This window comes from Anabrus simplex, chromosome 1, assembly GCF_040414725.1.
Source record: "Anabrus simplex isolate iqAnaSimp1 chromosome 1, ASM4041472v1, whole genome shotgun sequence".
Classification (NCBI taxonomy): Eukaryota; Metazoa; Arthropoda; class Insecta; order Orthoptera; family Tettigoniidae; genus Anabrus; species Anabrus simplex.
Genome location: NC_090265.1, coordinates 246,151,132 through 246,169,604, shown reverse-complemented (window position 1 = coordinate 246,169,604; position 18,473 = coordinate 246,151,132). Strand labels below are relative to the sequence as shown.

General features: G+C 38.3%; 1 protein-coding gene across 1 annotated transcript in view; it reads right to left on the bottom strand.

Annotated features, from left to right (window-relative positions):
- The window catches only part of LOC136886360 (serine/threonine-protein kinase/endoribonuclease IRE1), a 387,729-nt gene that overhangs the window by 91,018 nt on the left and 278,238 nt on the right, over positions 1-18,473 (bottom strand). The window contains exon 13 of the mRNA XM_068231041.1: positions 12,591-12,709. Coding sequence (XP_068087142.1) covers positions 12,591-12,709 — 119 coding nt within the window. The remainder of the gene's footprint in view (positions 1-12,590; positions 12,710-18,473) is intronic.

Genomic DNA, 18,473 nt, shown 5'->3' with positions numbered 1-18,473 from the left:
ATGGTGTTAATTTTGTTTTTATTCCATATATTTCTATTTTCATTATTATTATTATTATTATTATTATTATTATTATGAGTATGACCGCCAAGGTGCTACACAAACATAACAAAAGATAACAAGATCAGGTACACAGCCGACTAATAACAACTGTCCAAATCAAAAACCATGAGAATGTCCATGCTCATAGCCAAGTCATCATGGGTCAAGATGGTGGTATAACCATTTCACATCAACTTATCCTTAAGAGATATTTACACCCCTATTGAATATGCTTTTATTTGATGCTATATCAAGCTCCTGTCTCCTATTAATAGTATTAAAGAGAGCTGGGAGGCGGATTAGGAAAGATCGTTGAAGTATTGAGTGCTGAGAGTGGGCAATGTGGAGAAGGTCTTTGATTCTGGTGGAGCAGGAAGGAACAGAAGAGTGAGACAAGATGTTCCGAGCGGTAATGCCCATTTAAGATCCCGTGGAGGAATCTCAGGTCAGTTACCTGTCGCCTGATGTGCAGTGGTGACACATTAATTGTATTGGTCAGCAATACTATTATTTCCCGTCACTTTCTCTCTTAAGTTACCTCTCTTAAGTTTCTGTGAATGTGAGACCTTGCCTTTTGGATCCGCTGATTGTTTTAAATTCATATCCGTCCATTCCTTTTTCATCCTCACGTTTTTAATTCTGGTCAGTGGAGGATTTTGGACTTTTAAATTGTCATTCCATTTCGTCTCATTTCGTACCATTAGGGGCCAATGACTTAGATGTTAGACCCCTTTAAACAACAAGTATCGTCATCATCATAATCATCATCAAAGTCTTAAGTGTGGCGTTGTTAACCATGGGACGAGTTTTGAATGTTATTATCTAAAAATCTGATGTAAACTGTTGTTCCGCCGTAGAACGTTGACAATAGGATGAAAATATGTAAACCTAGTAGTGACTGCAACATCTCGGACGTCATCATCAGCCAAAATTGGGCAAGTAAACAAAGCTATACACATGTTAAAATACAATCTACATACCATTAATAGATAATAACAATGGTTATGAGCAGCATGCTTTGTATTGAAAAAAGGTGGATCAATTGCACTCTTCTTTATTGTTTGTTAATTATGATGCATAGCAATCTTTCCTAATTACTCTATGCTAAGAGTTCCAGTTGTTAACTCTAAAATTCACCAAGAGATGGCAGAGGTATATGCTCCTAAAACACAGGTAAGACCTAGTGCGATATATGACAGCCTGCAATTATTTTTTTTTTGCTACAAATTACGATATATTAGGGAAGGCATTAAGTTTGACACTGGAACCTACAGTGCCCTTAATGCACCGTCAACAAAGTGCTGATGATCCTCACGCATTGCCTGAAGAGCGTCTCCCACCAATATTTCCGCATTCCTCTTCAGAATATCCTGAACATCCCCATTCATGAGTACTCCTTCATCAATGGGAATACCCTTCAGTGATGGTATTTATTGAATAGGGCCGTCAGTTTGTCTGCTGCTGCAGACTGTGACAACACATTCTGCCTGTAGAAGGCTCAGACACTGGATCCAAAAATGCACGGGCAGGGTCCACCAACATCAGGTTGTCGAACTATGTATGCTTGACGTCCTTTATTTCCTCATCACTCTGCCCCTAAGATTACCTCTCAGGATATCCAGCTCTTCCTGGACCCTGTTGCTGAAAATTCCTGCAGCAACTACTTGCAAATGCTTCTTCAAATTCTGAAGTTTGGGATACACTTCTGCAGCAATTGGTTTTGAATTTGTCTCCACTCTGAGCAGTAGGGGTTTCATCACCGATACTACAGATTTAAAAAAAAGAGCTTGCACATAAAGCACTTGTAACTTCTATTCCGTTATATTCTGCAGATGTGAAGATGCAGTGGTGAATGATTCTTTTCCATCTTTGGATTGGAAAAAACAAAAAGAATGGCCCAGTTCTGCTAGCCACTCAACTGCTTCCAGCTAGGAATTCCACTTTGTGGCAAATCAAATTGTAAACATCCCAGCCCCCGATTCTTTCTCCTGCAGGAACTGTCGGCATGTAGAAATGTTTGCTTAATGGAAACAACTGATTGGTTCAGATACCGACAGACATTCTTTCAACATAACACCAACCAGATTGACCTTATGTGCCCAGCATTGAATATGAAGAGAGTCGTCCGGCAAGAGGAGTGACAACCCAGCAAAACACAAGGTCATGTATTTGGCCGAGTCAGTTACTAAGGCCACAACTTTGGTCAAAGTTCACTTTTGTGTTCCACAGTGCCTCTGTGATTGTTCGAGCACATGTCCGTCCATTCACTGCCTCCAACGAAGTGACTGCCAGCACGTACTGGTCCTGTAATGTGAAAGGCTCCACTGTAGGCAGCAGAACAGCTCCCATCAAAAGAAGTTGAGAACCTAATTTGCAACGCAAAGAGGAAAGGCGAACACCTAGTCCTTGGAGCAGATGCAAATTCATACCGCACGACATGGGGCAGCACGAACTGCAATGCAAGAGGTGAGTCTTTATTAGAGTTTATTATTGGAACTGAGTTGACGATACTAAACCTAGGAAACAAGCCTACATTTATAAATAAAATTCGTAGGGAGGTAATAGACATTACACTAAGCACTATGCATATTGCATACTTTATTAAAGACTGGAAGGTGCTGGAGGAACCATCATTGGTAGACGACCAGCACATCCAATTTGCAATAGATGCGAAACTATGTGGGATTGAGATGCACAAAGACCCAAAAAGAACTAACTGGGAAAGATACAGAGAAGTTCTAGGGAAGGTTGTACAAAAAATTCCAACTAACATGAGAGGACAGAAAGAATTGAATGAGGCAGTGGAATTATTAGAAGAGGCCATTATAGACTCGTACCATGAAAACTGTCCTCTCAAAGAAAAAAGAAAAACACCAAAAGGTAAGGTGGTGGAACATCAAACTAGCGAAAATGATAAAAGAGGTTAGGATGTTGTAGAGAATATCATCTAGAAATGGTATGTGGGACGTATATCATAAGAAACTCACTGAGTATAAACTATAGGTATGGAAAGCAAAAAAAAAATCTTCGAGACTGTTCTGTGAGAAAGTGGAAACGCACACTGAAACAGCAAGGCTCCAGAAGGTTCTGAAATCAACCCATGTAAATCAAGTGGGGGCACTGGTGAAACCAGATGGGTCCTCTACTCAGGCGGGGAGGGACACACTGGAGATACTAAAGGCGTGTCACATTCCTGAGGCTGAGGAGATGACAGAAGAAGAAACAGTTGGAACAGAGACCGGAGTTCGAAGAGCAGACGGGAACTGTGTCAACAGAATAATAAAACATAACCATGTAAAATGGGCAATCGACACGTTTCATCCTATAAAGGCTCCGGGGCCAGATGAGATACTTTCGATACTCCTACAGGAAGGATGGGAGATACTCGTCAATGCCCTGACAGACCTTTTCAGAGCTAGTCTATCTTTAGGGTACGTGCCGAAATCATGGTCTAAAGCTAAAGCAGTATTCATACCTAAGCCTGGAAGGGCAAATTATGCCAAAGCCAAAGCATATAGACCATTATGTTTAACCTCCTTGCTGAAAGCAATGGAGAAAATTCTGGATAAATATATCAGAAGAATGGTGCAACTGAACTCAACGTTACATGAAAATCGTTTGCGTATAGACCTGGTAGATCCACTGAAGTAGCACTCCACCAGTTGGTTTGTAAACTAGGGGAAAACCTAGAATATATAGAAATTGCACTGGCAGCATTTCTAGATATAGAAGGAACCTTCAGCAATACAACGTATGACTCTATGATCAAAGCACTGGAAAAGAGCAAGTTGTCAAATGGATTAAATCCATGTTAGACGGAAGGAAGATAAAAGCAACCCTGTTTGAAGAAACGTTGACGGTTAGGGCCACCCGAGTCTGTGCTCAATGAGGAGTTCTTTCTCCTCTGCTGTGGAACCTCGTGGTGAACAAAATCATAGCCATGCTCAACGAACAAGGTTTTTATACACAAGGATACGCAGATGACCTAGTGATTGTGGTATGAGGTAAAGTGATGAGTGTTGTCCAGGACCTCAAGCAAAGATCACTTAACCTTGCAGAGAACTGGTGTTGGGAAGAACAACTATCAGTCAACCTGAACAAGATAACTTTGGTCCCTTTTACAAGAAAGAGAAAATTAGAGGGAAAGAGATCACTGAAGCTCCTTGGGCAAGATATATATATGGAAGAACAGGCACTGCACCTAGGTGTAGTGTTAGATAAAAATCTAATCTGGAATCCACATATAGAAAGGAACATAATCCGGGCCAAGAACTTGCTGTATGCATGTAAAAGAGCCGTCGGGGAGACATGGGGCCTAAGACCATCATTGGTAATGGTGATATATACAATGATCTTTAGACCGTTGATGGCCTGTGCCGAATCATCTGGTGGCAGAAAGTAAGCCAAGGAAAAGTCAGTAGTAGATTGGATAGCCTACAGAGAATGGCACGCATAGCCATAACTGGAGTTATGAGAACTGCGCCGACAGAAGCCTTGAATACTTTACTAGACCTCCCATCACTATGCAATTTCATAAAAGGACAGGCTAGAATGAGTTCATATAGATTTGCACAATCAGAGTGCTGGAATGCATAAAGACCCAATCTAGAACACAGTAAAATTAACAGAGTAATAACAGAGGAAGTTCTACATATGCCTTCTGACCATATAAAGTACAACTTTGAAAAACCGTTTTAGACCCAGATAATAAAAAAGAAGACTGGGATATCAACAAATGGAATACTGAAAAAGAATATATAGTGTGGTGGACTGATGGCTCAAAGACTATGGATGGCACAGGAGGAGGGATCAATGGGGAAAGACCGGAGAGATCAATCCAGATGAGCTTGGGCAGACACACTACAGTCTTTCAAGCTGAAATGATAGCTACCACAATATGTCTTGAAGAAAACTTGAAAATGAACTATTGGAACAAGAACATTTTCATTTTTACGGACAGCCAAGCGGCCATTAACGCACTAGAGGCAGTCCAGATAATATCCAGAATTGTCTGGTATTGCCATTCACTTCTCCTGAAGCTCTCAAAGTACAACATTGTCAAAATAATATGGGTACCAGGGCATGCAGGTATAGAAGGAAATGAAAAGCAGATAAACAGGCCAGGAAAGGGGCAGAAACACATTTTGTAGGCCAAGAACCTGTATGATGGATTTCCTACGGACAAGCCCGATACTACAGAGGAAAATGGGTACAAAAGAAACAAATGGAGAACTGGAAAAATACTCCAGGATGCAAGCTTGCAGAGGAACTGATAAAAGGACCAAACAAGAAGCATACTAAAGAACTGTTGAAACTGAATAAAGAAAATATGTAGTAGGACTGTTGACAGGACACTGCATCTGTAAAAACACCTACATAGAATTGGAGTAATAAGAGGCAATATATGTAGGAAATGCAATGAAGCAGAGGAGTCAGCAGAACACACACTTTTTGAATCTGAGGCACTGGGTAGAATCAGACACTCCACTCTAAGACTACCAGGTGAAGAGAAAGAAAAAATTCAAGAAGACCCAATAAGAACAACTTGCAGCTTTGTGAGGGGAGCAGGTATGTCTAAGTGGGAATGAAGAAAAACATGGTAGCAAAAGATCGATGCTAATTAGGAACTAATATTTGGGAGGGCCCATGAAGAAGAAGAAGAAGAAGAAGAAGAAGAAGAAGAAGAAGAAGAAGAAGAAGAAGAAGAAGAAGAAGAAGAAGAAGAAGAAGAAGAAGAAGAAGAAGAAGAAGAAGAAGAAGAAGAAGAAGAAGACCGAAAATTGCCCTGCCCATCTTGTCAGTTGTTTCATCATACTTGACAGCAACTTGTATGTTCTGTACGGCTATAACAACCTCTTCCTTCCTCAATTTTGTCAAGAGAGGCAAATATTCCCTACGAAGAACATTACTTCCTGGAAGATCTCCACCGCCTACATCATTCTTCTTCGTCCATTCCTTGAAAGCTGGGTGATCTGCCTGTTCCAAGAGAATGTTAGCTAATATCATTATCTTTATGGTTGAAGAGACAAAATCCAGTCTGGCAGCCTATTAAGTCAGAAAAAAAACAAATAATTAATTTGTGCAGTTAATTTTCTACAATTTATACATCACAGCTAATCACCACAGATACACACAATAGTGAATACATCCATCCACAGAGGAGTTAGCGGCAGGAAGGGTACCCTCCCCGTAAAACAGGCCAAATCCTCTTGTGCGATACAGTTCGCATCAGTGGCGGATTAATAACTACTACTTACAGCTTAAGTGAGAAGTTAATATTATCAAAACAGTTGCCATCATTGCCGAGCTATATCAAGTCACTTTGAAACAAATAACATTAATTGTCATGCTTTTGAGAATTACTAGTTTCATGCTGCTTTTATTTCTCCCATTTTTCATTAATTTCTTATAGAATGTGCGGTTTAAGAACAGCTTCATAGAAAAAAACCCATCTAAGGTGAATTTGCTCCATATTGCTGCTTTAAAGCGACTGTATTGTGCACTGCACATGCATCTTTCAAGTGAAGTTTCAACATGGAAGTGATGAATCTATGTTACATGATACAGTACTTGGTCAGAATGCAACAAAACAAACATGCAATAAGATACCGAAATTGCATTCATGATACACCCGATACCGTGTATCGGGCCCCCCAGTGCATAAAGAGGTCGTCACTTTCTACCTGGCAACTGCTTAATTGGGGAAATGGCATGCAGTCTCCGCTTAACACTAGGTTTACCGCAGCGGTCAAAATGACCGTTTTCAGTTTTGTTTTCTCTATCATTCTCGTTATACGGTTAGAACATGCAAACCCTTCCGTGGCTTTTAACGATATTTAGTGTACTTTTCGGCACATAGCTTCAAAAACCCGTAACTCCTTTCTAGTTAGCGCTATGAGGTCATATACCTACTTTTACCGGGCGGTCATTTTGACCGGTATTGCAGTAGCTACCCTATCAGACTTTTGTGGCATTCATTTAGAACGGGATATCACTCTAACAAGCAGTTACAGTGTACGTTATTACCGTAGTATAGGATAGAACTTATTGTTGTCCTGCGATGGGACAGCCGATGGCTCTTTTCAAATTGACTATGGAGAATAAGACATAACAGTTGTCAACTGTTCTGCATCTATATATAATCTACAAGATCCTATTAACATTGATATATACTTCAATTATATTAAATTGTATTATATATTTTTGCGACTGGAGGCATTTGCAGACTTGATCATTAAGCTATTCACTGAGTTTCGTCAGCATTTAGAAGCACAGTGCCAGAGATTGCGTATGTTGCGCTGATCTTCTGGAGCTAGCATCTTACTTCATGTAAGTGACTTGTCTGACTTCTACACAATTGTTCTAATTTATTAAATCATTTTTTAATCCTAAAATCCAGAAGAATCCGAAAAAGTAGTTAGCGGGACATAAAGCAAACATTATTATTAACATTTCTTCTACTTTTACTCCTTTCTTCTCTATACTCTCCTTCCTTGTATCCATCCACCTCTTTCTGTGCCTTGCCCATCTTCTTTATATTATTCTATAGCATAATAATGAATTCATGATGCTTTTAGTCTAAAGGGGTCCAAAATCCAAGTCATCAGCCCCTCATAATGGTACTTATCGCTAGGAAAGTAGAACCATGGTATTTGTCATGTTGCGGTACTAATCAAAAGTAGTGTAGACTCGCTGTATTCCACACAGTATGGTACTACTCATAGGTGATGAAATTTGCACTTGTAATACAGACCTATGGTGCTTTGCACATAGTGCGCCATTTACAGGCAATGCAAACCTATGGTGTTCATCACGTAAGTGTACTAACCACAGGGACTTGCGCTATCCCGTGGTGTTCCTCATATAGTGGGTACTAAACATAGGCAAGCCAGAACCATGGTGTCACTCATCTCATAGTGTCGCTCATATAGTCGTACCAATCACAGGCACTGTAAAAGCTGGCATCATACTCTTTTGCTACTAATCACAAACCTATTTGGTACCTAACATATTGGTATTAAAGATAAAAATTTCATAATGTTCTGTATTGAACTGTATCACAGTTTATGATTGCAGTTGATTAGGTTATGTGTGTATAATGTGAAAATAAGTTGTAAATGAATAAGTGTACACAACTGACAGCATTTTGTGTGTGTCTTTGTCTATACATCAAATCTTTGAACCCATATCATTCCTGCATTCCTTCTGGTTGTCATGGCAACGGGTGTAATTGCTGGCTGTTTCACAAATACTGTACCGCATGATCAAATCGTTAGGCCTATTAAGTTTAGTTTCCCATTTTAATCATTTTCATGCTAGAGGTTATAAGGAAAAGAAAAGCAGGTTTGAAGTTTGTTACAGAAATGAGTCCGTGGAAAAGTTTCGGGGATATTACATGTGTGTGAGAAGGGCACAGTGGCAGTAGCAACACTGTCTTCAGCACACATGTAAACGTAAACATTTCCTTTCCCCGCAAGAATTTTATTTCATGTCTCATAATTCTCATTCTGTTCTAATAACGTGATTTGATATGAGCAGGATGAGAATAAATGCTTAGGTAGAAATAAAAAGAATATTCAGTTTTATGGTAACACGTGGCGTACGGTGGAAGAGAGAAAGCGGTGCATATTTTTCTTGGTGTGAACATCACTATACTACCGGTATCAGTATTACACTTGTTATTTGATACTGCAGTTTTGGTACATGATGCATTAGCATATAATAAAAGAGTTATAAAGGTTTTATTCATCGTTAATTTGTTACTGCTCTTTCCTGATCTCAATGTTTGATGCTCTTTAAGCAGTACTGCTAATATCAAGTGTTATTATCAAAGTATCAAAATATTTTGTGACTTGAGTATTGATATCAAAATATTGTATCGAATGAGGCATCACATCATCTGTGAGTGGGTGAAAGAGCTGGTGTTGTGTCGTCACAGCATGACATCACGTTGCCTTGGCAAGCACAGACTGGCTTGATGACGTCAAAGATCCACCGCAAGCATCCAGAGGGTTGAACACAGAGTGCAACTTGCATGGGGATGGGAGATTTTAATCATAAGCTGCATTGTGTGGACGTTTTATATCACAAGGGGCCTCTAAACTCTGAACTGTTTAACAAGGAAAACGTTTTAGACCGAACATTTAAAATGGGAAAAATAAATGTAAAGAAGCTCTTGTTCCTGGAAACATGAGATATGGTTTTGCATGCTATTTAAATTGTTTAATTCGAAATACGGATAATTTTTAATTCGAAGTACAATGTCGGCCCCATTACTGAAATTCAGACTTTTAATTCGAACTGCCTTAACATGTTAAACAGTAGTATGTTACAGAGTAATTTAAATTCAAAATTTATCCGTGTCATGATAAAACGCATGTTCCGGACGCGGAGGGGTAGCTTTCCACACTTACATTCACTTCAGTGGGTCTACAGTGTGCTTGATAATTGTGCTAAGTTGAATGAAATCTGAATTCTTTTGTATTCAACGTTTTAAGGAACGCTGTAATATCACGCAGCAGGCAGTGTGCGGAAAGACAGAATCCGCGAACACTGGCGATGCTGACAGTTGACGAAAAAGCGTGGCTCATATAATCAATTTGTAGGCACCGAACAATATTGTCATTGCCAATGAAAGTGCATTGTTTTCTTTTAATGACGAGCCCAAACGGTCTTATGGTTTTAAAGGAGAAAGTGCCAGCCGGAGAATCGTACAAGGGCGGGGGTCATTGTTATGTGTTGCAAAGTTGCAATGCACACAGAAGCGAGAAACTTTATCCCCTCGTCAGAGGAAAGTTCGATAAGCCACAATGTTTCAAGGGCGTCGGGCACTTTCCGTGGAAGTACAATGGATCTAAAAATGCAAACAGTACTGTAATCCAAAAAATAATGCATTTGCACAGGGGAACCAGCATAATTTATCCTGGTCTTTCAATTGTGTGATTTCTTTTTCTTTCGTTACGTGAGGTTATGTTTGTCAGCGATTTATCCAAGTACATTATTTGAACATTGTAAATGCACCTTGTTGGATACTTTTCGTAAATAGTTTTTTTCCATGGCATTTGAAATGTTTAAACTGTGAATCGAGTTGATTGCATGCATTAATGGGTCTTAGAATACTTTGCGACGCGACAAGTGTTTACATATCTGAAGTACGAGAGCAGTGCCATGGCGGCAAATCGTACAAGGATAGAGTCATAGGAAAGTTTGATTAGCCATGATGTTTTAAGGGCATTGGGTACTTTCTGTGTAAGTACAAGGCATCTAAAATGCATACAGTACAGTAATCCAATGAATAAAGTACTTGCACATGGGAGCCAGCATAGATTTCTCCTCGTCTTTGAATCATGTTTTTTTTTCTTTCGTTGCGTGAGGTTATGTTGGTCAGCGAGTTATCCAAGTGTATTATTTGAATACTGTAAATGCACCTACTTGGATATATTTTGGAAGGTTTAAACTGTGAATCAAGGGTAACTGCATGCAGTAACGGGCCTTAGAATATTTTGTAACGCAGCAATGGTTGGCACTTCTGAATTGCGAATTGGCGGTTCATTCTAAATCACGTAATTTGAAGTCCGATTTTTGAGTCCCAATGACTTTGAATTAACAACGTTTTACAGCATTATGTTACCAAAAAATTAAACTTGTTTACAAGGACGTTTCATCTCTTAACATGAGACATCTTCAGCTTAATAACACATAAAAAAATGTCAAGAGACACATTAATTAAAACAAATATAATGAACGATAAAATGTCTTTAAAAAAGCATGCTATGTGCAATGGTTGTTTTCTTTTTCTTCATGAGAAAAAAATTAAGTCTTTCTTTCTTTCTTTCTTTCTTTCTTTCTTTCTTTCTTTCTTTCTTTCTTTCTTTCTTTTTAGACTCCCATAACATTGAATACACCGGAGATACAAGATCTAGAAATTCAGTTTAGAGCTGCAGGTTATAATGAAAAATGAAAACCTACAACCTGTTTTCCAGTCATTGACCGGTTCAGGGATGCAATGAATGAAGCAGATATATGCTATCAGTACGATGGGGTCGCCACTCCCAAAGTGATTTATTAATGACTGATAAATGCTATGAAATGAGAATGGAGTGTGTTGCTGGAATGAAAGATGACAGGGAAAACCGGAGTACCCGGAGAAAAACCTGTCCCACCTCCGCTTTGTCCAGCACAAATCTCACATGGAGTGACCGGGATTTGAACCAAAGTATCCAGCGGTGAGAGGCCGACACGCTGCCGTCTGAGCCACGGAGGCCTGCAGGTTATAATCAAGAGTAATTTCCCTTGCTTTACCTTTCAAGATAGAAAATACATACAGTACACGGCCTAATGTTGTTTTTATAGACTTTTAATCACCTGCCAATGAAAATGGTGTAATATACAGACTTAGTGGTTTTCTCTCACAAAGGAGGAGGAGGAGATCATGGCGTATAACACACTCTTTTTATCAATTCATTATACAGTATGTGTTTTAATGAATGTGTCTCTTGTCATTTTTATGTATTAATAAGTTGAAGATGTCTCATATTACATGAGGAAACATGTCCTTATAAAGAAGTGTCATTCTTTGGCAACATAATTAATGCACTGCAAGGTGGAAGGTTTTTGGTTTTAATTAGATAGCGCCAATTCGGATACTTAATGATGAAGTTCATCAACTGGAAAACTTATTACGCAGGAACTTCTTAACCTAGTTTTATTGTAGTTCTACTATTTAAATATCTTGGAGAAATCATCACACACAACTTGCACAAGAAAGAAACATGGATAAATAGAACTAACAAAATGAAAACAGTCCAATTTTTAACCTGGTCAACATATAATAAGAAATGCCTTTCAATAGACACTAAGAACTAATACTATAAAACTGTAACTCTCCCGGAAGCCACTTATGCTTGTGAAAGACTGTTCCAAATTTAAAAAATGAAAGAACTGATTAACTCCTCAAAACTGAAAGAAATATCATCAGAATTTGCAAAAATAAAAAATACCAGGTTGAAGGAATCTAATGAAACTGTCTATCAAGATATTGACTCAATCACCAGCACAATGAAGAAGAGAAGAATATATTATTTCCTTCACATCTTTCAACTGCCAGGAAACCAGATTTTACAACTAGTGATGAGAAATCTTGGAAAGAAGACAGCAGGACTAAAGATCTAGAAATTCAGCAAGATCTAAAAGCAGTTGGACTCAAAATAGCAGATGCAGAGAACAAAAATACAATTAAAACTCACAAATTTTTAGCAGAAATTACATAGAAGAGCTATAGTGATTTCAGACTAACTGAGAAAATTACGATCAGAACAAATGAAAAAGTACTGGGCAGCTCACAAGAACCAAACAGTACAACCTTCAAAGAGAAAGGTGAACGTGGAGTGACTCGAGTGGTCCAATGTGGCCAATACAGTTAATAAAAAGCAATATAATCAAAGCAAATAGAAGCTACAAAAAATATTTCATACAATAACATCCTTCTACTGAATATGCATAATTTTCTATTTCTCGCTTGAATCATAATAATAAAAGTAAGCTCTTACCAACTCTCTCCACTAAGAATATTCGCTTGTCTCCTCAAAGAATCACCAAATGGATGTTTGCCATTTGACAGGACGTAGTAAAACACACAACCCAGGGAGAAAATATCCACAGAACATGTCTGGAAAAAAAAAATTTAAGCTTATTAAAACAAGGGTGACATAAAAAAATTATTCAAGAGAATGAGTACAAATACAAAATCTCAGCAAATGTAACATTCCATGATACTACAGTACTAGAGAACTGAAAATTTCACATTCATAATAGCTAGCAAAAATAATATAAAGAAGATGGGCAAGGCACAGAAAGAGGTGGATGGATACAAGGAAGGAGAGTATAGAGAAGAAAGGAGTAAAAGTAGAAGAAATATTAATAATAATGTTTGCTTTATGTCCCGCTAACTACTTTTTCGGTTTCGGAGACGCCGAGGTGCCGGAATTTAGTCCCGCATGAGTTCTTTTACGTGCCAGTAAAACTACAGACACGAGGCTGATGTATTTGAGCACCTTCAAATACCACCGGGCTGAGCCAGGATAGAAGAAATATTGGAGGAAGGAAGGGAGCAGTGGAGAGGCAGACAACTGTGGAGGTCCTTGATATACAATCTGACCCACAAGATCAGCAACAGGAAATGAATAATAATAATAATAATAATAATAATAATAATAATAATAATAATAATAATAATAATAATAATAATAATAATAATAAGACGAAGAAGAAGAAACCTAGCAATTCCGAATTTGTTAGTTAAGAAAAAGTATATAACCTCCACTACCATGCGCAGGCATTTTGATTTGAAGCCATACAGGCTGCCTGCATGTCAATTTCAATGTTCTATTTTACTCTTACCAGATGGCAGAGACACAGATCTCTATTGGGCTATTTAATGAGGTGATTAGTTCTGTCAAGTAAACACCAAATTTGCCACCAGAGATCTCTTTTGCATTCCGACATCGTACGACAGAGTACCAAATGTACTTTTTTCCGCCCTTCAAAAATCTGATTGCCTCTGCCCAGTTGCAATCTTGGGATCCGTAGTCTGAAACTATACCACTGATCAACAATAGGACCTAAAAAAAAAGTGGAACACACCACAATTTTGCATATCAGAAACAAGCAGGTGAAGTGTAACAATGTATAATCTTGACCGAAAGAGTGAAAAAATGTATATTTCAATTAAAATTCAAAAATACTCATGGTAAATGTATGCCATTTTATAATGGATTCTATTTTATGTTGACACAAGTATGATATAAATATATCATCATAGTGTATTGGCACTGCCAGTGGCTCCAAGTAGCCTCCACGGAATACGAAATACAAAAACTGCAATGCGGGACCGCTATATCAAGAAGGTCAGGCCATTAGAGGGGGCAACTATTTAATAAGTAAGTTGAAAGTTTTCTTCACACTTATTCTTTACTTATTAGCCCAAGTTTCTCATACACACACATTTTTTCCATTACAGATTTGAACTTCATTGGCGGTTTCAACTATGAGTCACATACATTTTACCTGGCATTTGTTTTATTCTCATAGTTTCTCAATTTTTCACTGCCCTCTTGACTATTTGTGATTGTCACTCAACGAAGATAGAGTGTCGTTTTAAATTTTAGCACACTGCACGTCTAGACTAAAACGTCCACAACCTCGCCATAATTACTTATTGATTTAATTACATCATGTCTCATTTATTTTCACTCTCTTCTTCATTATGATTTAACATATTCTTGTCCGACTCGTTGGCTGAACGGTCATCGTACTGGCCTTTGGTTCAGAGGGTCCCGGGTTCGATTCCCGGCCGGGTCGGGGATTTTAACCTTAAATGGTTAATTCCAACGGCACGGGGGCTGGGTGTATGCGTTGTCTTCATCATCATTTTCATCCTCATCACGACGCGCAGGTCGCCTACGGGAGTCAAACAGAAAGACCTGTACCTGGCGAGCCGAACCCGTCCTGGGATATCCCGGCACTAAAAGCCATACGACATTTCATTTTCAACATATTCTTTTAGCATCAATTATGTAAAAATGTTTAACGTTTTTTTCAATGAAGATGACTCAAACGAGTTGAAACTTGTATGATTAATATCACTCCTTCTAAAGATGGAGAAGTGTATGTATTGAATAGTGGGACAAATTAAATTTCCTTTGTAAAGTTACACAATCTATGCATTTTATGTATCACTTTACATTCTTGTAGCTGCTTATCATTTAATTATACACAAGTTTGTTTTCCTTGATCAATCACAATCAATATAAAATTCTTATCCTCCTGGATATATACAAAATGACTGGGATAACTTTTCATTAGAGTGGGAAAGGGAATACATTGGTACAAAGTATATCTCACTCTATTAGTTAGCGGTGTTTTTAACACATACACTAAAGTATCTTTGGTAACGTAGATTTTTTAAATCAATATTTTAAAGATTATCGCTCCCTATGTTTTATTTGACGTAAATAAATATCACACAAGAACACGTTCACTTCCTTGTGTAAACTACCTTATTGACACTACAACACTTAATAGCGGAGTACCCTGAAGTCGATTTTGACAAGTTCAGATATCAACAACACTGACTCGCTCACTATAACACACACTCTCTTGAACTGCCTCCACCTTGGAGCCCAACAGTCATTCTGAGTCCAACTTTCACTCCTTCACTGACTGACAGCTCGATATATACATATATATATACACTGCTCGATCAACCGTCTAGAATTACCGATATCTGGAAGGGTTTTTACAACATTCTAAATGGAACACCCTCAAAACATCGGTCGACCAGCTAGTCAAATGGAGTACTCCAGTAATAGACCCAGCTCAAACTTTCATTTACTGTTTACCAATTCACATGGAAATCTCTCCAACATTCCTAATGTCTCTACATCTATCTGGACAAATAAACCTTACAGTAAGGTCCCAGAACCCTTCATGTGTACCATGTTATAGCAGAACACACCTAATATACCAACATTAGATTTTTCTACAGCTTTCGACTATATAGATTTTGAGGGTAAACTTATACACAATATGTATTTGAGGTTATACAAATTTATAATACATATTTACAGGGAATACTTAATAAAAGATAATCTTTACAAAGGTGAAAATGAATGTATCCTCCTAACTCAATACAAAACATAAATCCATTATTAGCAAAGCAAAGCAAAGCAAAGCAAAGCAAAGCAAAGCAAAGCAAAGCAAAGCAAAGTCATCTCTGGAGGGGTGAAGTGGTTAGCTCTACGCCCGGCCACCTTTGCCCCCAGGAATTAACCTGGTACTCATTTTTGGTGTAGGCTGAGTGAACCTAAGGGCCATGTGCACCTCTGGAAGTGGAAATCTCGTTTCTTAAATTTTTCGACTTCCTGACGGGGAATCGAACCCACGTCCTTCCGGGTGAACCAAGCACGCCTTTACTGCCTCGGCCAGGCAGCCCCTCTAATTCCATTATTAGATGGAGCAATAACATTCAAACATGTTTCGACTCGTTTGAGCCATCTTCAGTGAAATGACGGAATTATGTTTTGTATTGTTTTAGGAGGATACATTTAAGTTTTCCTTTGTAAAATGAAAACTGTCAATACGGAATGATTCTAGTACCTTGTAATAAAAGATAATCTAGTATTTAATAAAATATTAAAATATATTAAACATAATAAACAGTTAGGATGTCGTATTACGACAATTATCCCCCTTAAAATCTTCAATATCTTCAATATCTATCCTGTACATTCCTTACTGTAAGTCTTAAATTATATCTAGGTATCCTTATATCTATGTCTTGGTCTCTCTTAGTCCTCTGCGTAATTCAGTCTGTCGTAGCAGGGAGATGTCCTCTGACCACTATTACTATCTTCATTGTCATAATAGTCATAGCAGTTACCATCAACAGGCGAAGCTCATAGCATGCCTAAGATGCAAATGAGAGGAATAATGGCGAAGATGCCAAGCAGCAGAGAGTAATTTTTGTAACATGCTAGTAGTAGCTCTAGCAATATGCTGAGAGCAGCCAAGAGGAATGAAACTTCACTGAAATGGGTGATTCCAAGGCTGATGAAGCAGGAGTACATCATCAAGGTGGCATTTGAATATTGCAGACCTAGGGGATCAGGGCTCTCAGGAGAACAAATGAATGAGATAAGATAACCCAGGAATTTAGTAGGTAACAATGAGAACACCATTTCGGCTTGGGGAGGCAAGCTGGTAAATAGAGCGGTAATTAGAGAACTTGTTGAAGGCCATAGCGTAAGACAATGTTGTTTGAGCGAACTTGATAAGATAGTGACGGTAGTTATTTTTTCTTGGAAGGCAGACGAGTAAAGCCAAAACATGTTCCGTGAGATGCCACGCGCAATGACCGTTGCGCTGATAACTCAGTGGACGGTGAGTCAAAGTGGACACAGGGACTTTAAAGTCATCCAGTATGAAAACACACAAGGGATATATTTTGAGGATAAAGGGGAAATCCAGTTATACACAGTGGAATAGAAACTGATAACATGTTTTAACCTAAATCGTTCGGCAGATTTATATACAGTAGCGCAAAGAAGCTTGCAGAAAACACGAGCATTCGAGCATTATATACGCAGACAGAAGAGTTTCATATCGCATGTGAGCACGAGATAAAGTTGGTCAAATGCCGATTGAACAAATTCAGAAACGTGAATTTAGCGTATTTTGGTTTGACGGGTTTCAATGGAGTGAAATTTGTAGCTAGTTTCAGTTTGGTTTTATTAATGATTTTATCAATCATACTCGTGTTAAATCCATTGAATTTAGCTATTTCCTTAATGAATAGTAATTCTTTCTTTAAATTAATAGAGGACATAGGGATCCTTAATGCTCTATATATTAAACTGTGATAAGTGGCTTTTTTATGTGAGTTGGGATGTAAAGAATAATTTTTTATGGTTGTTGGAGAAAAGGTGGGTTTTCTGTATATTTGGAAGTCGAATTTGTTCAATGCTCGTGTGATTTTGATGTTTAAGGAGTTCAAAGAGTTATTGAACTCATCTTCTTTAGTGAATTTAATATTATTATCTAAGTTGTTGAGAAATTATAGTATGTTATTGCTGTTGTTGATTTGTTTATCAATGATAGCTATGGTATCGTCAACATAGCGATGCCAAAGACTGAGTCCGTTTATGTTATTCATGTTCACTAACCGTAGTATTTATCCGATAACCAATTCATTAATGAAGCACGAAATAAAAATAGCCTACACAACAAAAAACACTAATCGTAATTTATTCTTCAATCACAACTCTATTAACATCACAGACAATAGTTACTCTGGATCAGGAATATACAGATTGAAATGCTCTACATGTAATTTTTCTTATGCTGGCCAAACTGGCCACAGCTTCTCCACCAGATACGCTGAGCATTACAATGCCCAAAGACACAACAAATTCTCCGCAATGGCCAACCACATGAGGGACACAGGGCATAAATTCACCACAATAGAACAAGACCTCCATACCCTAAAAAGAGTCAATAAAAGTAAATTCATGACAGAATATGAAAACTTATTTATTTTCCTCGACCAACATTTTAATAAAGATAAGAACCTAAATGACACTAATGATAAAAAAAGCCCCTTGTATGAACAGATCCTTATTTTATTACGAGAATCAACTCCCCTCACCAACATATTCTTAAAAATCTTCAACCTCACATCAATTAGCGTTCCCACCTCCTCTACAGCTAATATATCCCCCTCCCTTCCCCCCACCGATAGTACCACTAATTCAAATACAACCAATAAACCCAAAGACACACCCACGTAACATCGCTCTCTCCAATGGCCTTACACCGATACAACACGCGCAGTAATACACTCTCTTCCTTCCCTCCCACCAATAGCAGCCCCCCTC